Genomic DNA, 26142 nt, shown 5'->3' on the forward strand with positions numbered 1-26142 from the left:
AGTGTAAAATAATTTACAAGCCTGAGTTCCATCCACCTCTTTGAGTTACTCATCACTGGGTGTTCCCATGTGTATGCATCATACACATTTAAACTTTGGTTTGTTTTTCTCTTGTTAATTCTGTCTTTTGCCAGTCCAATTTATAGGGCCCCAGTCACAGAACTTAAGATGGTTCAAGGAAAAAGAAATTTTTTTCTCCCCTACAGTCCAGACCCAGGGGAAAAAATGACAGAAAATTACTATGGCTTCACTGTGAGGAAAACCTAGTTTGGGGATTTTACAGGGGCTTGAAGAAGAATAGACACATCCTTGAAATAGGGGTAAAAGATACAGAGGGACAGCAACCACTGTACACAAGATAATCCAGAGCCTGCTTAACCCATTTGCAGAAGATCTTGCTTGGTTACATGATTTTACATCATTTTAATATTTAAGAAACATATTTACTTTAAGGAGGTTAAATTCCCTTGCCTAGTATGGATAAAAACAACACATTTGCACATTCTTAAAGAATAGGAAATGATGGAAAGCAACTATTTGAGTATTTGGGGTTGCATTTCATCTATGTTTCCATTAAGCACTGTTGAAGGCTTTAGTATCAAGAAATTTTCAAGCCATAAAGATAAATGAGATAAAATTCTTGCCCTTGAGAAGCAGCCTAGTGGGAAAAGCATATATCTAGGACATAATTGCAACAAAATTTGACAAGTGCTATAACAGAGTTATGTACAAGAGTTAAAGAAGCTTTCAGTGAGGAGGTGACTAATATTGAGTGATCTTGAAAGACAAACAGTATTTGTCAAGTGAAAGGAGAGGCAGTGGTGTTGCAGACAGATTGCACCTGCACAAGTCAGGCATGGAGAACTTGGTGCATGTCAGGTACAGTAACAATTTTGATATGCAAGAGTGACAATGATGGAAGGAAAAATTAAACCCTGTGGAATACGCAAAAGAAACCACTGGATATTTTTTCAATGGGGATTATCTGAACCTATAGAGATATGCATCACTGTCTTTGACTAAGCTATTTTATAATTTTGTAGACATTAACGTTAACTTGTAGACAACTGATCTCAGTGCAAATAATTCTTATCTATAGACATGCAAATAAATTCTGTCCTGGTTGAGGGACAGCCCTCCCCTTCAGCCCAAAGCCAGTCTTGGGTCCACCTGCAAATTCATTGTAACATTCTTAATCTATCAGCTTGTCTGTTCTTTGGTTATTTCTTTCAACTAGTTGTAACTTACTGGAGCCCTCTTTTAATTAACAAATTAAATAAAATTTTGAATACATGTTCATTTTATATTTGTGTAAGTATCATGATTTACCTCTTCCTGAAGAGAGAAGGATTGAGTCAAATCATGAAAGCTTTGCCTGTGATGCTGAGTTCAGGTTTTATTCTATGACAGAATATGGCCAACGAAGAATTTTAGGCATTTACACTTACATCTTGGAAGAGTCACTGGCTGCTGTGTGGAGGAAGAGTTGCAGAGAGGAGAAGCTTGAGTTGGGCAAACCAGTTAGGGAGCAATTGCAATAGATCAGCCTATATTCAGATAATACCAGGGGCTAAAGAGGAGAGACGTTGCATGGAGAACTATATTAAGGTAGAATTGACACTGTAAAAATCAGATTCTTTAATAATAAATGTGACTAATATAACTCGAACAAATTTAGAATTCTTAAGTATTAGAGATTTACCTGTTGTAGATCTGTTAGTAGGTTTCTCAAAATCCTTCGAGTCATGCGTGCCCCAGAATCATAACCTCCCCTGTTATTTTCTGCATAGAGCTGAAAAAGAGCTAGACACATAAGGGGGGAAAGAAATCTTTAAACTGAATACTTGTTATATATCTTCGAAGAATATGTGCTTTGAATTCTTAACAGTTTATTTGTGGGTATAAAGGCGAAAGTTATAATTCTTGGTTATTTGCTCGCTGTTTGGAAGGCTTTGCAAACTAAATAATTTGATAACTAATGAAGATCCATTCACATTTCAACTTTTTGATAATTTAGCACATCAATGACAAAGACCACAAGGTTGGTAAATGGCGACGTGAGCAGAGTCTGTCTTTAAAGGAATAATAACTACTGGTGTCTGAATAATCCCTATACAAATAAATATCAAGGATAACCAAATTATGAATAGTTAGAAAGCATAGATCAACATCTTGAAAAATTCTAAGTCTTGCTGAGTACTTGCCGAACCAGAGCAGTGGGGCAGGGATACAGGAGTGAGTGAAGAAGATAAAACGTGTTGGAGAGATTTGGTGGTCACTGCACTTCAGACATTCAAAACTCCTACATAGGTTACCTCTGTATTTTGTAAGAGGACTGTCCCCTGAGAGGGCAATCAGGGCAGCGGCTGCAGGTCCAAGCTTGAGAAAACCCGTTCCCGAGCTGCATGGCAACAAAACAGGGGTAAGAATGGGAAAGGCAGGGTTATTCTTGGTGAAGTGGTTTATAAAAACCATGACTATGAATGGACATTTCTTTCTTTCTTTCTTTTTTTTTTGGCCGCACTGTGCAGCATGTGGGATCTTAGTTCCCCAACCAGGAATGGAACCTGCGCCCCCTGCAGTGGTAGCTCAGAGTCTTAACCACTGGACCTCCAGGGAAGTCCCTGAATGGACATTTCTGACACCGTGTTACAAGTTCATGCTTTTCATGGTCGGTTTTCCTATATCTAGAATTTGACAGAACTAAGAATTGAATGAATATATTTCATCCTTCATTTATTCATTCATTCATGTGTCCAACATATGTTTATTGGGTGCTTCCTCTGTACTAAGCAATGTCCTAGGCACTGGAGACACAGGCATCTTCCTGGGTCTTCCTGGCTCCTCCTGGACCAGGCAGTCTCACTTCCTTTAGGGCTCACATGCTGGGAAACCAGACAACAGAGAAAAGGACCAAAAGGCAGAGGCAGGAGTCAACCTTTATATTTAAAAATATCCCCCCGTTCTCAGGCCCTCACTTAGAGCCTCATCGCCCTGTGCCCACTGGCTGTGCAGTTTCCAAACCTATAAACTACAACGTATCAAACACAGGAGGACTGTTAGAGGCAGGCACTGATACAAGAAAGGACAGCCAAAATCATAATGCTTAAGGAGACTGAAATCATGAAAAAATAACTTGAGAACATGCTCATATACTATTTGTACAACAACAAAAATAAATAATAAACTAGTAAGGAATTTGCCGAGGGGTTAACCTGTGCTTGCCTTCGGGAGGCAGGCTTTGGGGTGGTATTTCTCCTTCTTCACTCTTTTCTGCACTTTCCAAATGTTTTATATTTACCGTGAACTTTTAAAACTCCATTCTACAGGATGAAGGCTACTGGGTCAGGACCACGTAAGATAAACACACCTGAAGTGGGGCAAAAAAGTGGTAAACACACACACACATACACACACACACCCGACACCACTGCCTTAGAGCATGCCTAATCAAGCCTTTGACAGGGTGTAAACTGTTTTATGTGTGCCTCTCCACGTCATATGTTGAAATCCTAAGCCCCCAATGTGATGGTATTTAGCGATGGGGCTTGGGAAGATGATTATTAGGTCACAAAGGTAGAACTCTTATGAATTGGATTGCTATTACTACAAAAGAGACCCCAGAGAGGTCCCTAGCCCCTTTCACCATGTGAGGACACAGCCAAAAGATGGCCCTTTATGTACCAGGAAGTGGGTTCTCACCAGACCCATCTGTCTGCCCTTGCCTTGACCTTAGACTTCCCAGCCTCCGGAACTGTGAGAAATAAATGTTTGCTAAGTCACCCAGTCTACGGTAGTTTGGCATAGCAGCCCAGACTAAGACAATAGGTTGGTCATTTATGCACACATTATTCAACTTTATCCCACAAAGAGAAACTGACAACTGGTTATAAAGGAATAAGCAAAGACATATACTACCGGGGACTCAAGAGAAAAGTGTAATTTATATATATACATAGATGCATAATTGCCCTCGCACAAGGTGTGCGTGCTTCTCTAGAGTGGACATGAATCTGTATGAAAATGTGGATTTTCCCCCGTTTCGCTGTCCATGAGTCATTCCTATTAGTGAGGTTGGTAAGCATGTACTTTTTTGTTCCCCTCCTGAATAATACATTTGAGGAAAACAAACAAACAAAGAAGCCTTCTTAGATATCTAACCTGGAACAAATATTAGACAACCCCAACTGCTCAATGACCAGAGGCACCTAAACACCCCCTGTGAGGTCACAGCATGGTCCCCCTCAGCCTCACCTGTCATACATTGTTGTGAGAAGGCTCAGAGTGAGTTCCGAAGCTCTGGGGTGCACCTGTCCTGGTTTTTCCACCCTGACTCTCTGAAACAGCTCCTGCAGAGCCTGAAAAAGCTGCTGCACAGAGACAGCACTTTCTCTTGCCTCCCAGAGACTCTGACGTAGTAGGACATGCAGAATCAGAGAACTGTCAATCAAGTCCACTGCAGGAAGCAAAGGAAACACTGCATCACTTCTGATCTGAACAAAAGGCTTCCAAAAAGTAAACATCGGCTAGTCTTTAATGAAGACTGTTTTTTTATGGCAGCTGTTTTTTTCAAGGGAATTACATATGGCCACTATCTGGATGCATCTCTCTTGTGTATAATTCAGGCGTTCCTATTCTAACAGTCGATTTGATTTTGGAAAAGTGCATCTGTTTGTAAAGCATATTTAGAACATTATTCCCAGTATAACCTCTAGGATGTGGCTTTATAAAAGGAAATTAAAAGGGAAAGAAGTGAGAAACTTGAAAACAGCTTTCCGAGGAAGTTAGGACACTGGTGAAAAGTTGGGAAAAACATTTTTATACTGTTTATTAAGTGGATTGAGAAAATTCATCTTTCATGTTCATATATCATTTTTTTCTTGTCTGCAGCCTAGCTCGAGAAGGAATATTGTGTATAAAAATGCAGGGCTTCCCTGGTGGCGCAGTGGTTGAGAGTCCGCCTGCCGATGCAAGGAACACGGGTTCGTGCCCCGGTCCGGGAGGATCCCACATGCCGCGGAGCGGCTGGGCCCGTGAGCCATGGCAGCTGAGCCTGCGCGTCCGGAGCCTGTGCTCCGCAACGGGAGAGGCCACAGCAGTGAGAGGCCCGCATACCGAAGAAAAAAAAATGTAAATGCATTACTTTAAAAACTCAGTGATCTTTATAAAAGAGCAGTTGCTGAATTAGACTCCTTAGGTCTCACCCTTGCATTAGTAATGTTTATTTTTTTGATCTTGGTCTCATCAGTATTATTATCCAGAAAGGCACTTAAGAAAACCAAAGTTGCTTACAAAAAATAAGGGTTTATTTCTTACATATTTTTTTTTATCACCTTCTCCTAAAAATGTTACAAGGCAATAAATATAAGGAAGAATGAAATAGAACTAACCCTACGGTTTCTTGCAGGAGGATGACAGACAAAATGAATAAACACCCACTTGTGACATCTGAGATGGGGATGTCAGTGGCACCAAGAGCTGCTGGCATTTAAAATGCTTCAGACTGTGAAGTGATAAAACCCTGCACTTCTGTCTACTTCATAAATCAACCTCACATACACAAATCTAGCACGTACAATAAAAATTTTTATTTGTTCTCTGATACTGCATTTAAAAGGAGAGTCTAAGAAAGTGAGGGGTATGTTTTGGGATGTGACTGTGATAAAAACGTGGCTGCATGTGGTAGAGACTGCAAACTCTTTTATCGTTATTCAATCACAAAACCTATCGCCTCGGCCTGGCGTGCTGTACACAGGATGCTGCGTCTTCTGCTGAGAGTTCTGTATTACAGCAAAACAGATAATAGTGGTGTCCATTAATCTCACCACCAGATTTGTGCAGGTACGCTCTCCGGCTCTCCAGATCCTGCTGCCTGGAGCTCATGATATGTTTATCTCAGTGTTAGGGACTTTTGTTTTCCAATTTTTGTTTGGTTATCTGTTATAGGTAGAACTTTTCAATTTCTGATTTCACGTACTGTTACTATTTCCCATGAATATTATTTATATTCACTGTTTCTGATGCAGGCATAATAAAAAATTCAGAAAGGTACACCCTCAAATTACACTGTTTGTACACACCCAGGCTCATATGAACAATGATAGAGGCTCCTGTAAGCATTGGCTGCTAACTTTCTTTAATAGGAGACATTCTCCAGGAAAATAGCATGACTGAGGGTAAATTTTTAGTGAGCATCTTCTGCCTTCTGTTGATTTCTGGAATAATATAAGTAATTTGTCTATATCAGTGATTAAAAAAAATTTTTTTAAGCCAAGAATCCCTTCTTCAAAGGACACTTTCACAGAAATGCAATATGGAAGATAGAGCAAAACAGAGTTGTTCTGGTAGAGGAGATAGCCTTTTGGGTTTTCTCTACTTGCCTATTCTTCCTTTTCCCACCTTGCTGGCCCTTTGGGTTTTCTCGACTTGCTTCTACTTCCTTTTCCCACCTCGCTGGCCCTTTCTTACCCTACTTCACACCCATGTCCACTTTGTGAAACACAGTTTGAAAACCACTGGTCTATCTAACATTAGGCAGATGCAAAATATTTAAAAAATTTCAACCTTTAGGAAAATTGACATATATATATGTGTGTGTGTGTATATATATATATATATAAAATACAATATATATGTAAAACACAATTTTTTAGGTCTGCTGTAATAAATGTCATAAATTACACAAAGTGATTTTTCTTAAATGCAATACAGAACTTATTAGAAATCAGTAACTTCAGATACGCTGAATGCCTGTCATTTTCAAAGCTAGGACCCAAGTCATTTCATTTTGGTGAATTTTTACAGGATAAAAATTTTTACTGTATTTTACCTAGATAACAGTATAGGAAAAGAAACCATGGCATTCAATCAGATAAAATTTAATGCAAAAGAGTAGTTCTCATGAAATTCTCAAGCGATTTTTATACTTTATGGCCTGAGGATTATTCATCTGAACTTACTTTTGCAGGTTCAGAAAGAGATGGGGGTACAACTTAAAAATGCAAGTCTTAAGTAGTAGAAGGAATTTAGAAATGTTTATATTTGAATCTACAAGTTATATTAAACTAACTTATTTTGTGATTTTATTTTGCGTCAATATTGGTATCCTGAAAAGGAAATAAACAAACAAAAAATGTGCAGAAACCAAGTAGGAGCATTTTTTTAAAGAATTAAAATCCTCATCCATGAATTATTTTCTGTTGTCACTCAGCGAAGCTACATGTGGGTGGAACACACAGGTGTATCTTCCACACTCCATCTTCTCTGTTACAAGTAGGGTAGGTGCACAGGTCCAACCTTCCAGATCCAGCAGTCAATCACATGGGGGGAGTTTTTGGTTTTCTATGAATTTTACATTACACATCAGGGTAAGATTATTTCAAGTGTTTCAAGAAGACCTGTACTTACATTGGCACAAGGTTTGCACTGATCGTAATTTGAAGGCTGTTCTATAAATGGAATTCTCAATACTATTAAGAGCATCTGTAAAGAAAACATGAAATATCATAGATAAAGGACTGTCTCATTAGATAAATCCCATATCCTAGAAGGAAATCCTAGAGAGCATGTAGCCCTACTTTATTTTGCAGGTGAGGAAATCAAGGTCTAGAGCTCTCTTTCCTACCTGGGAACAAATAATAATGGACTACGCTATCCTAGGCTGCAGGTGACCATAGAGAGCCTCCTCTGAGCCCACCAAACTAAGGAATACCCCAGTGAGGAGGACTCCTCCATGAAGCTGTCCACTTTTTTTTTAAAAATGAAATAGCCTATGAAACAATAAGACAAAAAACTATCTGTAGAATATAAATTCAGTTTGTTAATACATTCTGGTCATATGTACACACATATTTATGCACCTATGAAAATGACTATCCATCCATTCATTTGGCAGATTTTTATTGAGCTCTTACTATATGGCCCTGGCATGATTCCAGGCTCTTGAAATATAGCAACTAACAAAACAGATAAAAATTCTTGCCCCGTGGAGCTTAATTTCTAGTGTCATTCATCAGATTGTTATCAGTGGATATCTTTGAGTGCTCGAATTCTTAGTTATTTTCTTCCTGCTTGTCAATATTACCTAAATTTTCTATAAAGAGCACACGTTATTTTTATAATCAGAAAAGAATTATTAATATACCTTCTTTTACCCACCACCAACAACACTACATCAGTGGCTAGCATTTCTGAGCACTTACCAGGCACTGAGTATATATTCACCCCTTTCACAGAGTGGAGGACAAAAGAAAGCTCTGGAGCCATATCTAAGTAATAGAAAATGTATATGTAATATACAAATGCCCTGTACATTTGTATATGTAATAGAAAATAGAAATGATCAAAACATATGAAAAAAAAGTTGAAAGACTAATTACTATAGAAGACTTTTTGACGAGGAAAAACAGTCATCAAAGGTAAACAACCATAAGCAGAGATAGTTTTGCAGGCAAATTCCTTTAAACTTTCAAGGGATAGGGGAATCCCTGTTACGCAACTCTTCTAAAAACTGGAAAAACTCAGAAAACTTCCCAATTTATTTTAGGAGGCTAACATAACTGTAATACCAACATTTGATAAAGTTTTATAGAAAATATTGTTATTACTGAGAGAAACTACTTAAATTCTGATTTGAGACTTTGAAGGAAATTGGTCTAATTGGCCAAGGAAAATTGTCCAATATGGGACGGTTTCAGCATTAACTCAAAAGTCTAAAGTTTGAAGTCTCATCTAAATACCATCTAAATCAGATAGATAAAAAAGAATCAAATCTTATTTAAGATGAAAGCAAAGATAAAACATAATATATTAGCAAACATTTTCAAGAACATATTAAAGAATTATGTTCCATGATATGGAAAGATTTATTTCAGGAATTTAAAATTTGTTCAACAGTTAATTAATATATTAAGAGAAGGAAAAAAGTTACTGAACCAGTGGATTCTCAAAATACATTGGTAAAATTCATCAGCCATTCTGATTTTTTAAAAACTGGTACATGATCTAGGAAGAGAGGAAACATCCTTAAAATGTCAGAAATAAAAGGCAAATTTCATATAAAAGTGAGATAGACAAAAGACACCCTTGTTAAAGTCAGGAAAAAATCACCCCCATCCCCCTTTTCACCACTGTAATCCAACTCTAGTCTGAAGCAGAGAAATAAAATATAGGGCATCAGGACCACCCCTGTCCCCTCCATACTGTGCTAGATAGGGCGGAATCTCCTTGATAGACCTTGAAGGATAGCCCTCCAGGATGTTAGTATGAGTCCATTGGAGCTGGAATATAATAATAGAATTGGAACTTATTTGCTGTTCCTGTTTTTGAATTTTAATCTACAAAAACAAATAAAAATAAGAGTTATAAGTTTTAGGAAGGAAGAGATGTACAGATGTTCTGATTGCCTCTCTATCCAGATAATTCATGAGGATCATCTGCAAGTTGGCTGGATTTAGGACAATTGTATGAGAATCAATAACTTTCCTTTATATCAGAGGTTTTCAAACTTTATCTTGCATCAGATTGCAGAGCTTACCCCCAGAGTCTGGGTGGGGGGGCCTGGGTATTGCATTTCTAATCCCAGGAGATGCTCATGCTTTTGGTCCAGGAACTATGCTCTGAGTACCACAGCTTTATACCAAGAATAATCAGTTAGAACAGGTAATTTTTAACATCTAAAAAATGCCTAAAGTAAACAAAACAATGTATAAAGCTTTATTGAAAGACATTAAAGATAATATGAATAAATGGAGAGATCTATTTCCTCCATTCCTGGATATTCCTGGATTAGGAATGTTCAATAGCATAAAGATGTGAATTCTCCCCTATAAATTTAAAGCAATTCCAACCCAAATTCCAACTACCATTTTGAACTTGACAAAATAATATAAAATTAATCTGTAAGAATAAATGCAATGTGTGCTTATTTCAGGAACAGATAGAGTAATGGAACAGGACAAAATCAGAAAATGACCTATGTATACATAGGGTTTTAGCATATGATAAAGATGATGTTTTAACTCAGTGAGAATCAACAACTTCCCTTTCTATCGGTGGTTTATATAAATGAGGAAATTATAGATTATTTAATAAATAGTGTTGGGGCCATTGGATGGATAACTATTTAGAAAAATATAATATAGTTGCTTTAGTTCAGATCATAAACAAAAATAACACCAGGATGTATTACAGAGTTAAACATGAATTCTTAAAACTCTAAGACAATTAAAAGAAGGAATTTTTGGCAATCTTGAGGTTGAAAGATGTTTTAAAGCATGATTATAAGCCCAGATCCACAGCAATGTGTCTATAACTTAGTATGGTCCTATTTTTGTAAATGATAAAAACTAATAGCAAGAAAGAACACAATAAACACAGTAGGAAAGGTTATATATCAAACTTCTAACTGTTTATCTGGGGACAGGAGTACATTATGGGAGGGGTTTAAGTTTTTACTTTCTATAACATGACAGCGATCTGAATGGTACTGGGGAGAGAAAATTGAGGGGGAGATACGAGGCACAATTTTCTAGTGAAATTGACAGGGATTGGTGGCTTATTGGACGTGGGAGGGAGACCAAGTGTAGGAAATAATGGGGGAGGATAAAGTTTGTGCATAGAGGTGGAATGGAAATTCATTTTCAACATCTGAGTTCGAGGTTTCTGTAAGACATCTGAATGGAGATGTCCAATAGGCAGTTGAAACTACCTCCCAGACACTTGGGAGTCCAGGATTCTGGAACTGGGACTTGTCCCCAGAGACTTGGGCTTGGAGTACAGGGAGTTGGAGGGCATGGTCCTTGGACTGCAAATCCTGGAGCTAAGGTGACCTGAGAGAATAGGCAGACATTGGTCAAGGTATCTTTCTGAGAAGGCTTGTGGATCAAGCAGAGTCCAGGTGAAAGGCAACAGGTCAGAAACTGGGAATGCTGGACTAGAGCCAGAGGGTTCCACATGGTGATGAAAAGGAGAAGCTTAAAGAGATTTCCCAGCATGGAGGGAGTAGCCATGAGAAATTTTTAGAGTACTGCTGTCCAATAGGAGAAATACAGTATGATTCAAATATGTCACCTTAAATTTCTAGCAGCTACATTTTAAAAAGTAAGAAGAAACAGGTGAAATTAATTTTAATGATTTATTTCATTTAATCTCTCAGAATATTATTTAACATGTAACCAACATAAAAATTATTAATAAAACATTTCTTGTTCTTACTGTCTTCAAAATTTAATATATTTTTTACACTTGCAGCACATCTCAATTTGGACTAGCCGTATTTCAAGTGCTCCATAGCCATATGTGGCTAGTGTCTACGAGACTGAGAGCTCAGTTTTAAAGAATACTGGTTGGGATGGGGAGCTGTTCAGGGTGCTGAACAGGACTCATTTTGTGATTCTGTATCTGGGGGTCAGGGTTGCTATTTAGGATGGGATAGAGATTTAGGAGTCATTAGTGTTGACTGTGGGCAAAACCATGTCCATCTACTAGGTTGCCTAAGAAGAGTGCTTTAAGTGAAGAAAAAATTAGGCTAAGTAACAGTACGCTTGAGAAACATAATCATTTAAGTACCAGAGGAGAAAGAGAAACCTAAGAAGAAGAAGAAGAAGAAGAAGGGAAAGCCAAAGAAACCAGGAGAAAGTGATGGTACAAAGGCCAAGGAAGGTGAGTTTCAGAAACTAGAGACAAGCCAATAATTCAATATCTGGAAGCTACAAGGAGATCAACTATGTGCTAAAAATTAGTCTCTGTTTTTGATTAACTTGACTATTAAAGGCTTCATAAGAGCACTTTTATGGGGATATGGAGGCTGAAATCAAATTACACAGGATTGATCGATGAATGTGAGGTGAAGAAAAAAACATAAAAGCAGACAACTCTTTCAAGATCCTTAATCTGAAGGGAAGACGAGAGGGCCATCGTTAGAAAAGCACACAAAATCAAAACTGATTTTCAAAGGCAGGAGAGATTCCAAAATGTATGTATGGGCCATGGAGGAGGGGTCAGGAGAGAGGATGAGATTGAGGGTCCAGGAAGTAGGGTTCCAGGAGGTACTTGATATAGGAAAGTCTGTCTCAGAGGACAACATGTTCCCGTAGCCACCCAACATCCATTCACCTTTCTTTTGGTGAACCACCTTCCCCTGATCTTAGCCCATGAAATTCTAGTTGGGTTCATTCCAATGCTCCTATTTCCATGGAGGACATGTGGCCCAGGCCTACCCGATCAATGAGAGCATCATTGCCCTCCCCAGATGTGGATTCATAACCAAAGTCAGGCAAAGAATATACCAATGAAATTTGGATCAAGGACTCTATGCTCAAGTTATCAGGGAAGAAGACTTATTTTTTCCTGTTGGACTTGAAATTGGAACCATAGATGGGAGCAGCTGTTACTCTCCTGTTGGGATGTGTAGCTTGAGCATGAAACCAACACACCAAGGAGAGTAGAGATGAACTTGGAGATGGAGAGAAACCACGTCCTACTGACATTGTCTGGGCTCAGAGCAAGCTAGTCCTCCCTAGGGTACTTAATTAAATAAGGTAATAAAGCCTCTTTGAGCTGAGTTCTCTCTTACAAATAACTGAAATGTAGCTAACTGATACAATCTCTGAGGTAGAGACAATGGATGGGGGAAGATGTACAGGTGAAGGAATTAGCTTTGGCAAGAAGCTTTGGAGAGGACTTCCCCTCATTCCCTGAGAAGAAGAATAAAAGTGTATGATGGTGGGTGTGGGAAAGAAGGCATGTCTGAGGGTTTCTTTTTTCTTTATGAAGTTGGGGACAAGTTCACTCAGAATTAGAATGAGTTGGTAGAGCAGAAAACTTGAGGAATGGTAAAGATATGGTATTGTTACAGCAGGCGGTGAGAGAGGAAACCAGTCACACGCTTTGGAAAGAACTGCCAAGCAACGTTGCATCTCTAATATTTCTTGTGATAACAAATTTCAATTAAATAGACTTTATACCCATAATGCTCACTTGGAAGCAAGGTTTCACATGCAAACAAGCTTTGAGCCCAGGACTTACTTGTATTTATTATGCTGAAGGGAAGACGCCTTGAGGAAAATAAAGCTATTTTCAGATTTATTGTCAGCTGATTACCATAAAACTCAGGCAATTGGGAGTAAACGGTTTGTGTGCTGGAGAAGTGTTTGTGACTAGAAACACAGCAGGCTCCTTAGCCTTTGCTAAGCAGGCCCTGAACAAAACGAAACAAGGTATTGATGGGAGGATTTCATTGATTCAAACATATGTGGCAGGATAATTTATGGTGATATTAATTTCTTACTTGTTCTTGCAGCAGTGGGAGAATTTAAAGAATGAAAAGGCGACGTTTCCAGGTCCATTTCTGTGTGTGTTCCAAAGTCTAAGCTCTTTTTACTCCTTTGGGAGACTTACCACCTTTTAAGGGGTCAGTGTTTCAGGGGCCACCCTGAAGTCAACCCACTCGGGCTTTAGTATGAAAGGCCCATGAAAGAATCAATGCCATGCATGGAAATGGGAGAGCTGGGATCAACATGGACTAAAATCAGGGGGAAGTTGTTCTTCCAAAGCAGGTGCACTGGTTCAGCAGAAGAAACGCGACCAGATGCTGGATGGGCAAAAGAGCAGGTCCCCTCTGAGAGGGGCTTTGCTGTGGCAAATATCACCCGAATCCCTCACTGCCTGAACCTCAACTTCATCATCTGTCCCGGCCCCTCCTCCCTGACCCATATACATACAGACATTCTGGATTCTCAGTTGCCTTTGAAAACCAATCTTGATTTTAGTGTAGTTCTAGCTCTGACTCTCTTTTCCCTAGAGCGGGAGAGACGCTGATACCTTGACAGGAAAGTGGGAGATGCCTAACCGGGGTTCAAGTTTGCGGGGTTAATTCCGGGGCTTCCCTTACTAGCAGTTCCCCGGGTGGAGGGAATGGCTGCGTTGTGTAACCAGGGAAACCAGACCCTAGGCTTGGCAAGGATTTCTGTGTCCAGTCTTGACAAGGAGTCCCCTGTCTTCAAGTGGACCCCAAAGCCAAAGGCAAAGAGCACAGTGAGTGGTGGCCGCGATGGTACTTCAGACCAGATGTTCTGAACGCTTCAGACCAGATGTTCAGGAAAAACCTGAAATGGTTTCTGTCTGTGTCAGGATGGCTGCTTCCCAAACTTAACTTAGTCTAAATTTCATACCAAGTGACAGTGACTAGCTTTTGGTTTGGAAAAGGCTGTTTCTTGCCCTTGAGCGTTGTGGCGTGAAGTCCTGGCTGTTCCACATATGGATATTGAGTGCCAGGCACTGTGCTAAGCCACTCGGGGCGTTATGGCCCTGAACCAGGTCAGACCCACCCTTGAGACCTTAGAGCACACCTCTGGCCTCTCCCTAAATTATACCTTGATTCGATGATCAATATCTGATCATGAGTCAAAGACACCTACCTTAGGGGAATGTGGGCTGTGCCTGAAAGTGTCATTAAACAAGACAGCTTATTTTAAAACCCTCTATATTTTGTTATTCTTTTTTGAACAGGTATAACCACATCAGAGACCTACAGTTTACTCTCTTTTGTCGTTTACCATTTCCTTACGTTTTAAAAATGCTTAGTTTTCAGATAAGAGGCCAATGTTAGAGTAGGGGAAAAGTCATACCTCTGCCCTAAGTCTGGAGAAGGAGAGCACATGGAGAGTAGCCACAATAGTGTGGAAATGATTTACAAAAATGTAATGCCCAATATTGTTTTTCCTTCTGGAAACTGGCCAATTTGTGTGCCCTGGTTCCTCTCAGATGCACCAAATGAACACAGAGTCAGCAAGCTAGGGAGTCTGCGGGTTCTCGGATGCTGCTGTTGGTGGAGGAGAGACTCTATGGCGGCTCTACCATCTGGGCCATCACACTCCTGTCAAGTTATGTTTTGCAGTGTCATCTGATGAAGTTATGCAGCATAACATGGCAAGCTGTGATATAGTACTTGGGGAAAATGAATGGGTATCCCAGGTGATTCACCAGCAGCCCTGCTTCCTCAAGGCTTCTTTTTTTTTCTTTTTCTCCTGCTGATAAGAGAAGACTCAAGGAAGGAAGAAATTGCTGGATGTATCAGACCCAAAGCTATAAACAAAGTAATATGAGATGTTCAAAAAAATAATAATGTAAGCTACAAAGCTACATATGGTCTTGTTCATGGAAGCAATTTAACTGGGAACCTTGTTTTGCTTTAAACGGTTCATATTTTTACTTAGCCAAATCAATATGTGTCATTTTCTACAGATACTAAGAATGTAATAAAATTTCTTTCAAGAGCCCATCATCTAGTTCGATGATCCAGAAAGAGATTTTTTAGTCCAGTCGTCCTAAGTGGGCAGCATCGGCATGGCCTGGGAACTTGTTAGAAATTCATGTTCTTGGCGGGGACCCTGGACCTACTGTCACAAACCCTGGAGGAGGAGCCCAGCATTTTAACAAACGCTCTAAATGATTCTGACGCACACACACTACACTTAAGAAACACTCCTTAGGGAGAGAAAAGTGGGCTTTGAATGGATTATTTACTGCTTTGTGTTAAGCTTACTAATATGAAGGCCCAATACTGGGAAACCCAAAGATAATTTGAATCATTCAGAATGTTGTTTTAGATAAATAACTTGAGATAGTACAGAATTTTATATAAAACAAGCCAAGTTAACAATCTAGATCTTAGCTAGGGGAATACGGCTGCCACTAGGTCCAACAATAAAAATATCACAAGCCAGTCCTGGGCCTGCCCTGGCATTCAGAGATGCTGGAGGAAAAGGGAATTAGTTTCCCTCTATCCATTTATCAAATAGTCATATAGTAACAGCTGTGAGACTTTGCTCTCAACTTTGGCCTCAAATAGTACAGTGAACTTACCCCTGACATTAAAATATCTACAGTGATGTCATTTTAATAGTAAACTATGAAGATATATATAAATAAGATAAGCCACATTTTGTATATTTGAATAGCAATTTAAAGTGCAATTATATTGAGATCAAGCCTCTTGCTAAATTACTTTTTGGTGCTTTGGGGACAACAGACCAAATACTCGTCAATATGTTATGAATTTCTGTTTAGAAAATGGAGAAAGTCTTTTCAATCATCCAATAGTTTCTTTTTCAGCCAGGCATTTACCAAATGTCACTCCTCTGCAACTCGGAAGTCTGAAAATACATCTGTGCCTGAGTTTTTTGTTTGCAAACTGTGCTCAAAAACTTAACAATAATACATACCTTGTTTATCTGGGTCCATTTTAGGAATTTCTTGGAATAACAGATGGCAAGAAGGTCCTTGTAACTGGAAATGAATGAATATTTTAAGCAGGAGCTTTTGCAGTGGAATTGCTGGACGTATCAGAGATATTTTAGGCCAGTGGTCCTAATTGCTGGGTGGGGGGCAAAAAGGAAACTAAGCAAAGTCATTTCACCTGTGGGATGATGACTACAAGGTGTTCAGGGTGACTAAAAACTCCTGGGAGGGTAAAAAATAAGGAAAGCAGGGAGAAGCTTCTTATACCGGTCACTTCTCTAGGGAAGCTGGAAACAAACTCCTGAAACTAATACAGTGAATACTTAGAACTTCTGAGGCATTATAATTTTAAGAGTGGACTGAATTCTCACTTCAAGAAAATGAAAATTTACTTGAATTTTGAAGGACAAAATTTGAAGCTCTCAATGCTTGAATTTCTAATAGCACTATAGTGAATCGTTCTACATACTAAGTATCTGAAAAATACTATCCATTTGAACACCTTATCACATATATCTGTGTATTTATGTGTGTCTGTGTGTGTATACAATTCAGTTTGCTTTCAACAAAAAGAATGGGTTATGCTATAATAAAACCTTACACATTTCTAAGAATGACATTTCTTAATATGGGTAGTTGAAAACTGTTTTAAAAAATTACATGGTAATTAAGTTTAGGTAGGACTTTTCCTCATCTTCTAATGAGTATATTAATTAAGGCACAAATTGTTGGGCAGATAAGCAACATTTTACAAAGAGAGAAATGAAAACAAAATTGATTACATTAGTTCTTTAAAAATATGATAGCAATAGTGAAAATACCAGACTTGCCCCAAACCAGGAAGATTCCAAATATATTCAGGTAAGATTTGATTTGAAAAGTTGTAGCAAGGGCAATCAGGTTAGAATTCTTCTTGGTGTAGAACCACTTCCCCAAGCCCTTCCTGAAGTCCCCAGGTAGGTGCAGAAGGGTCCAGTCTCCCATCCTGTCAACAGTGCACCTGGAGATACAACCTATCTGCCTCCACTCCAGGTCCTTACCTTTCTTAGTTTCCTTGGGGAAGCAGTTTAGTCACATTCTGTAGAGGTTACTCAGCAGTTTTGGAAGAAGGAGAAGTTGAGTACTAACAGATTTCCAGATGTGGCATTCCTATGGAGAGTTGATGTCTTGCTCTGACTGTCCAGCAACTACATACAAAACTGATATCGAGGCTGCACTGTTTTTAAGGGCTCACAGAAGTGCATTCATTAGTAATAGAGATGCTGCATAATTTAAGACTACTCCTACATCTCCGTTTCAAAGGGCTATTTCAGTATTGATTTCGTGTGTGGGAGAGACAAGTAAAACTTCTGGGTGCTGTTGAGAACAAGGGTTACCATAGAGATTAAGAAACAGTATGAAGAACTCCACATCCCAGGGAACAGCTACCTTACTAACCATCCCAGATAAGAGTGACCTAGGGATGGAATCTAATTCATTTGACTATTAATTCTTTTAGAAATACAGGGTACAGATTTTTTAAAGCAACCAAATATAATACAAGTCTTCAAAAGGATAATAATTTGTTATGAATGCACATTTCCTCTTAAGTTCTGAGTATAATCTGAAAATGTATTTTTTAAAGTTCAAATTAAAAATAAATCTGTTGTAATTCTAACAGACTTCTTTTTTCTAGTTACCATCTTTTAAAAAAATATATATTTATTTTTGGCTGTGTTGGCGTCTTCGTTGCTGCGCGCGGGCTTTCTCTAGTTGCGGTGAGCAGGGGCTTCCTCGACCAGGGCTCGAACCCTTGTCCCCTGCATTGGCAGGCAGATTCTTAACCACTGCATCACCAGGGAAGTCCCACGTTTTTATTTTTAAAAAATGAAGTCATATCAACCAAATGTATTAGAACTTTACCATCAACGTCTTCAGGTGGCTGGAGACAGGTCTTTCAAAAGGGCTGGAACCCAAAGCATAAGTATATTACTCCATGAGCAGTACCTGGAGAGCCAGAATATCTGGGTCCATGCTCCCAATTGATGCTCCTAAAACAATTATGATAAGTGGTCACTAATCCACTCCAGAATGTGTCATGAGAAAAATCAGTATGATCTCCAATGACAACCAATTTATCCCTTTCTTTTTGAAAAGTATTAGTATCACACTACTGGTTTCTTAAAAACAGAAACTTGGGACATTTTTTAAAATGAAAGTTGATTAGTAACGGGGCAAGAATGGGATCAAGTGGAGGGAGGAAAATGTATCATTTGTTTTTCTCTGTATGAATTTTGTTGATATTCTGGGAGGAGATAAGACAATGTAGGAAGAGAGAATGTCTATCTCACAGGAAATCTGTATCTGTTTGAGTGCTACAGACTCAAAGTTGAGAACATATTTAGAAGTTTTGTATTTCATTATATCTGCATCAAGACATAACATATTATCTGAGGTATTGGCAATAGAGGGAGGTTGGAACATTTTCCTGAATGCTGCCATGTTGAGATTCGAGCATATCTCTGGCATTGATTAATTACATGGATCAAAAACTTTGCATCAAAAAAAAAAGTTGTCTGAAGTTCCAGGCAAAATGATATAATTAAGTAGACAAATGTTTAAGTACCTGAGAATGAACTAGGGGATGTTGGAAAGTAATTTAAGCAAATGGGCAATTGATAGTCCTGAGCTCTCAGCCTGGCTGATTTTGGACAGCTGAGATGAAAGATCGAGGACAGTTTTGGTTTCACTTACTTCTGTTAACCGGAAAATTTTAATTACTGTTGCACCTCCTGGTTCAAGCTCAGATAGACTTAACCACATTAAGACTTTCTTTTCTTTTTCGTAGTATGTTTTGGGTTATAAATCAAAGCAAGTTATTACAATTTTACAATATTATAAGTAACTGACAAGGGGACATTTTTTACTGGTATGGCAGTAGTTTCTGTAGATCAAAATTTTGTAATTGACACTGTCTTTACCTTCTGAAACAGAGTAGCTCCACCCTGAGGAAGCAGGTGAGAAGAGGGTTCAATCTCCCTATACAATCACACCTTGCTCTGGTTTAGACAGATTCCACACCAACCAGAAACTGGGTGACTCTTCCTTATCGTGCATGGGTACTGTATTTTGAGGCAGCCGTTTTCTGTTCAGTATCTGATAGCTCTTTACACATGCATCTGAAGACTAACTTCCAACAGAGAAAGAAGAGTCTTGACACATCATACCCTAAAATGTCTAGGTAGTCCCTTACATAAAGTACAGGATAATTTTACATACATATTTACATACATGATGAACAATTTTAACAAATCAAGTTACTAAAACTGACTCAAGAAGAAATAGAGAAAAGAGAACCTTTGTGAACTGTTGGTGGGAATGTAAATTTGTACTGCCGTTATGGAAAACAATATGGAGATTGATCAAAAATTTAAAAATAGAACTATCATGTCATCCAGCAATCCTACTGCTGGCTATATAGCCAAAGGAAATAAAATCAGTATCTCAAAGATATATCTGCACTCCTATGTTCATTCCAACATTATTCACAGTAGTCAAGATATGGAAGCAACCTAACTGTCTGACAGTGGATGAATGGATAAAGAAAATGTGATGTATATATATAATGGAATATTACTCAGCCTTACAAAAGAAGGAAATCCTGCCATTTGTGACAACATGGATGAGCCTGGAGGATATTATGCTAATTTGAAATAAGCCAGACACAGAAAGACAAATAGCACATGATCTCACTTACACATGGAATTCAAAAAGAAAAGAAAGAAAAAGTCTACCTCAAAGCAACAGAGAGTAGAATGGTCATTCCCCATTACCAGAGGCAGAGGAGGGTGAAGGACATGCAGAGAAGGAGGTAGACATTGATCTAAGGGTACAAACTCATTCTTAGGGCTTCCCCGAGGTCTTCCATGACCACACTATCTGAAGTAGCTTCAACACATAACTCCATTTTATTCATAACTATTAGCACAACCTGTGGTCATCTTGGTTCTTTATTTGTTTACTGATTTATCATTGTTTTCTCTACTAGAAAGCAAGCTCCTCCGGGGCAGGAATAAGAGCTCTTTTGTCTTATTTGTTCATGTGTGAGACTCTGATTCGTAATAAGAAATATATATTTGGATTTTGTCCCTTTGTCCCCTTTCTGGCACTGAGCTCCTAAAACCCTTGGAATTTCCTAAGGGATGAAAGTGATAAATTGTCTTTTATTATGTTAATGAGGTGACTTTTGGAAGCACTTAAGGATAGGAGGCTGGTTACCAGAGGAACAAACCACCTGTTTAGCGGGTTAGAACTTTAAGTCTCACCCCTTTGACCTCTGGAGAGGGGAGAGGGGCTAGAGGTTGAAGCAATTGCCAATGACCAATGATTTAATCAATCATTCCTACAATGAAGCTTCCATAAAACCCCAAAAGGATGGGGTTCAGAGAGCTTCCAGGTTGGTGAACACATGGACATTTGGGAAGAGTGGCATGCTTGGGAGGGCATGGAAGCTTTGCAACATTTCCCCATATATTTCCCTGTGCATCTCTTCCATCTGGCTCTTAAGTTATATCCTTTTTAAAACAAACTGTTAATTTGTTAAGGAAAATGCTTCCCTGAGTTCTGTGAGTTGGCCTAGGAAATTAATCTAACCCAAGGAGGGGATCTGATCTATAGCCATTGGTCAGAAGCACAGGTGACAACCTGGCCTTTTGATTGGTGTCTGAAATAGTGTGTGTGTGGTGTGTGTGTGTGTATGTGTACCAGGGGGCAGTCTTATAGGACTGAGCTCTTAGCCTGTGGGATCTGACCCTATCTCCAGGTAGATTGTATTAGAATTGAGTTGGATTGCAGGGCATGCAGCTGATGTCAGAAAATAGTTTAGTGGTGGGAAAGACCCCTGCACTTCAGAATTAGGAGCAGAATTATACTCTGTCTCCTCAGTGTTTGCTTCCCATACTGTATGAGCCATTGTAAGCATCCAAGAAATGTGTTGAATAAAATCAATCAGGAGAGACTCATTAGCATTGTGCATGGAAGGGTGCCCTGCCTATGATCTATGCTGCATATTGCTTTCCTGTGGAGATGAAAGTTAATTATAGTCTGAGGCTCTCCGATTTCCAAATTATTTAAATACTTCTCCTTGTTCTGACTCCAAACCTTCTGATTATAATCTGTGTCTCCACGTAGCTTGCACAGGAAGTGAAGTCACTCTCAGGGCTGTGGACATCTGCTCTCCTTGGTGGGTTCTATTTTAAATCTAAGACTTATAAATTGGCATTCTTGTTCTATCATTAGTCTTGGTTGGTTTTGTGAGGATCGTTAATAGTGCCCACACACTATACTTCTGATTGTGCAAGGATGAAGAATAGGCTTTGGTGGTGGATTCTACCAAGGTAATATCACCCTAGGAGATAACCTACTCACTTCCTTGGAGACTTACTGGTTTTCCTTTATAGATACTTCAAAAAATAATAACGAGTACTGTCAGAATTTAGAAGAGAGGGACAAAAACATACATTGATTGATCACAATTATGTGTCAGGCATTATTCCAGGTGCTTAGAAAACATTAGAGAACAGATGACGATCCTGCCATTTTAGAATGGGAGATGGACAATATGATAAGTAATAACATATGAACAAACAATAATAATGATGATTGTAAGTGCTATGGAATAAAATGAAAAGTAGAGCAGGATAAGGGGGTTTAGATATTGCTGAATATTACAGTCTTTCATAGTATGGCATGTGTAAACTCCATTAAGAAAGTGAAATTTGAGCAAAGATGTGAAGGAAGTGAAGGTGTTCACTAAGTACCACTTAGAGAAAGAGTGTTCCAGGTAGAAGCTCTGAGGTGGGAGTCTGCCTGGCAGATGTAAATTGTAGCTAAGAGGCTAGTGTGGCTAGAGCAGAGTGGGGTGAGCAGGGAGGAGAGGAGTAGGAAAGATCAGAGGGATGCAAAGGTGGGGTGGGAACAGCCAATGTAAGGACTTGACCTTTACCCCGTAGTAAACTGAGAGCCTCTACAGGCTTTTAAACATCGATGAGATACTATCTGATTTACAGGAGAATATTTTGAAGTTAGCACCAACAGGACTTCCTAAGAGATTGGGTGTAGAATGTGAGGGAAAGAAAAGTAAAGGGCGACTCCAAAGGTTTTCGTTTGAGCAGCTGGGAGCATGAAGCTCCCGTTCACTGAGATTTTGTGGGAGGAGCAAGTTTGAGGTGTGAGATGTTGGAATAAAAGGGAAATTTGGGGCTTGTTAACTTATTTGCCTATTTGAAATTTAACTAGGAATCTCAAGTAGAACAGAGGAGTATCAAGTTTGGAAGAGATGACAGCCTGGAGATATAAATTTGGGAGTTACCTACACACAGATGGTAGGTAAAGCCATGCAACTAGATGGAATTTTAACAGATGAGTGTAGATAGAGAAGATAACCAAGGATAGACCCTTGGGGCACTCCAATCTTATGAGAGGACAAGAGGAGGAACCAGCAAAGGAAACAGAAAAAGTGGGACACCTCATGGGGATGAATTAGGAAGAAAACCATGAGAGTGCTGTGCACTGGAAGGTAAGTGTGACCGAGAGAAGGAAATGATCCATCATGTCAAACACTGCTGGTAGGTCAAGTCTGTATGAGAACTACGGACACATCCTGGGATTTTTCAGTCATCACAGTAACTTCTGGGGGCTGTGGGTGTAAACTTGACTTGATGGCATTACTCAAGTGTGACTACTGCATGCTGTTCTTGGACAAGAGACACTCGGGCCTGGGGCCACTTTCCCTGAGATTGAGATAGGTAGTGTACCTACACGGAAGGAGGAAACTGTGGCTCTGCAAAACCCTTGCTTACGGTGCCTTTGTACAGAAACCATGCTTCCTTGGACCAAATGAGAAACTTGTGATTAGAGATCCCTGAGGGCTTATAATTTCTGCCCAGAAGAAATTAATCTAAGGCGCAGAGCAGCTGCTCAGGCTTGGGAGGGTTATGGGTTTTGCTTCCAGCAGCTCAGCTGTAAGCTTGGGTAACCTTTCTGTGTCCTCTGCAGAATGAGTAAGCATGCAGCTCTGGGCCAGGACCATTTAAAGATGCTCATGTTAAGGCCAACAAAGGAGCAAATGAAGGTTATATACAACATTTCCCACCTGGTAGGAGTAGAGGGAGGAAAAGGCTCTTTAACCTATTTCTGTCTGTTGGAATCCCATAATTTTCATCTCTCTGATATAAAAAGAAATGATTTGGCCAACAGAGGGAAGGTCACCCCACTGTTTCAGACCTAAAGTAGCTTCAGTGAGATAAGATTCTAGGCGGAGCAAATGGTCTATGCAAATGTGGTGGGGCAGCAAACCTAAGGCTCACAGGATTATGGTGAGCCAGTTTGGATGACATTAAGAAGTCCTAAAATAACATGCTGGTAAGTGTGGAGAGGAATCCTGCAGTCAGAAAGTGAAATTCAGACTAAAGTACCAAGACTGTAGATACGGATAAAGTGAATTGGGGAGGTAGCTGACTTAGGAGGTGACTGCCTATTGGCTGGAGCAGTGGTTGTGAAAGTGTGGTCCTCAGATCAGCAGCATCAGTGTCCCCTGGGAACTTGTGAAGAATGCAAGTTCTCAGGCCCCACATAAGACCTGCTGAATCAGAAACTCTGGAGATGGGGCACAGCAATCTGTTTTTAACAAGTGATTCCGATTCATGCTAATGCTGAAAACCACTTGTCCATTGAGCTAGGCTGATGACATTCACTCACTGGAATTGAGAATATTAAAAACATGATAGCCTATACACACCATAATACATAAAACAGAAAACCAACAAGGACTTACTGTATAGCACAGAGAACTATACTCAATATTTTGTAATAACCTCTAAGGGAAAAGAATCTGAAAAAGAATATATATGCATATATGTATAACTGAATCACTTTGCTGTACACCTGAAACTAACACATTGTAAATCAACTCTACTTCAATAAAAATAAAAAATAAAAAAGAAATTAAAATATAAAAAAATATGAAAGTCAATATGGGTTTTGAACCTGAGTGAGTGGGAGAATTGTCTAAATTATCTAAATATATTTCTTATTCATTCCCCTAGAACAAATGACAATAACAAAGTAAGAGATATTTCTCTATCAAGTTATGTAGCTTTTGGCTGTAAGTATATATAGCCATATATATAAGTATATATTTGTTGGATGTAAGTAACAGAAACCACAACTCACAGGGGCTTAAACCATAAAGTTATTTGTTGTTTATTCGACAGGAATTCTGAAGTTGGTCCAGGGTTGACTCAGAGGCTCTTTGAAGTCATTGAGGCCTTGGGCTCAGGCACCAGGCTTTTTCTATCCTTCTACACTGCCACTCTCCTGGTGGCACCCTGCTGGTGATGTCTCACCTCATGGCCACAAAATGGCTGCCCAAGCTGCAAGCATTAGGTCCTGGTAGAGTAGCATTTTAAGCAGGAAGGAAGTGGGTGGAAGTCAAAGTGCTTTCTCCTTGCATACCATTCATTCATTCATTCATTCATTCATTCATTCCCTCTTTCTCTCTGCCTTCCACACCCTCTCTCTCACACATACACACAACCCCACTGGAAGACGATTTCTCCTTAGGTATCACTGTACAAAACTGGGTCACATGCCTGCCCCTAGACCAATCACTGGCAAATGGGACTAGCTAAGATCTATCAAAATTCATGGCCTAGAGTTGGGCCCATTGCCTATCCCAACAAAATCAGAGTTCTGTTAGTCAAGAGAATGGGAGCAGGGCTGTAGGAGGGCAACTAAGAGTGCCTGCTACAGTTACAGGATATGTACACTTAACCTATATTTCAGTGACCAATGAAGTAATTACTTTATTCATATAATACCTTTCTCTGAGTCATATTCTAAAAGTTCTACTGAATATTCTTCCCTCATGCCTTTATCATGACAGTTTTAGTAATATGGAGAAATTATTTTTTAATAATCTCACATTAAAGTTACTCCTAATGGGAAGACCAGACTTGAGATTTCCCAAGTTGGGTCATTACAAATAATAAGCTACTGTGAGAGCTAGTGCATCAGCTGAAAAATGAACAAACAAAAACAAAATAGTAATTCTCTGAAAGGTATTATTTTTGAAATGGCACCCTCATTATTTTTAAACAAATAGCAAGCATGTATAATTCCATATCTTGTATTAATTTTGGACAAATGTATGGTAGTAGGTATAGTGGTTAAAATCACTTTGTTCTCTTCTCCTCTGGGAGTCTATACTGGACCATCCTGGTCATCCCATAGTGGTTCAAACAAGCCATTGTTCAGATTCATACTGGGAAGTACAGCCTGCTGGGGATGGGGCTGAATATTTCCTACAGTGTCCCTAGAGAGGGGAAACTCTGCCCATGTCTCTCTCTAACCCCTTCCTAGATGTCCAGCTATTGGAGAAGCAGCGATTATCTGATTGGTCAGGGCTTGACACCCACTGGGAAGAGTCTCACTAAAGGGCAGGGCTACTGGATTGAAAGGTGATTGTGTTCATGGTTGTATTCTCTGTTCTGACTTTTCCTCTTGGTTCTGGCTAATAACTGATGAGCATAGCTGACTCCAGGGGAATGGAACAGGAAGCTTTGCTCGAGTTTCTCCGTCTGAGTCACATGTTCCAATCGAGTTCAATTTTACCGTGAAGAAGCCCTGTGAGCTGAGGGGAAACTGCCACATGCCCCACTGTGTGTTGTAGAGCACCAGGGGATTTCCCCTCCAGTTACTGTTCTTTGTGGTCTCACCCCTTTGGTTGAGAACCCCACAAGAAGGGGCAGACGAAGTGGTAGGATTAGGGCACAAAACCTCACCTGAAGTCCTGAAGTCCTTAGGTTTTCTTCATAATAAATGAGGTGCCGACTTCAGAAATAAGCCAATGTTAGTCATGGTTTT

At 39.4% G+C, this 26142-nt stretch overlaps 1 protein-coding gene across 1 annotated transcript in view; it reads right to left on the reverse strand.

The window, feature by feature from the left end:
• DYTN (dystrotelin) overlaps positions 1-16281 on the reverse strand; it is a 53188-nt gene extending 36907 nt beyond the window's left edge. Inside the window, exons 1-5 of the mRNA XM_059054050.2 lie at positions 16224-16281; positions 7408-7482; positions 4255-4456; positions 2316-2401; positions 1703-1803 (exon numbers count right to left, since the gene is read on the reverse strand). Coding sequence (XP_058910033.1) covers positions 1703-1803; positions 2316-2401; positions 4255-4456; positions 7408-7482; positions 16224-16242 — 483 coding nt within the window. The 5' untranslated portion in view covers positions 16243-16281. The remainder of the gene's footprint in view (positions 1-1702; positions 1804-2315; positions 2402-4254; positions 4457-7407; positions 7483-16223) is intronic.
• Between the last annotated feature and the right edge of the window lie 9861 nt (positions 16282-26142).

The sequence above is a fragment of the Kogia breviceps genome, chromosome 2, assembly GCF_026419965.1.
Source record: "Kogia breviceps isolate mKogBre1 chromosome 2, mKogBre1 haplotype 1, whole genome shotgun sequence".
NCBI classification, from domain to species: Eukaryota; Metazoa; Chordata; class Mammalia; order Artiodactyla; family Physeteridae; genus Kogia; species Kogia breviceps.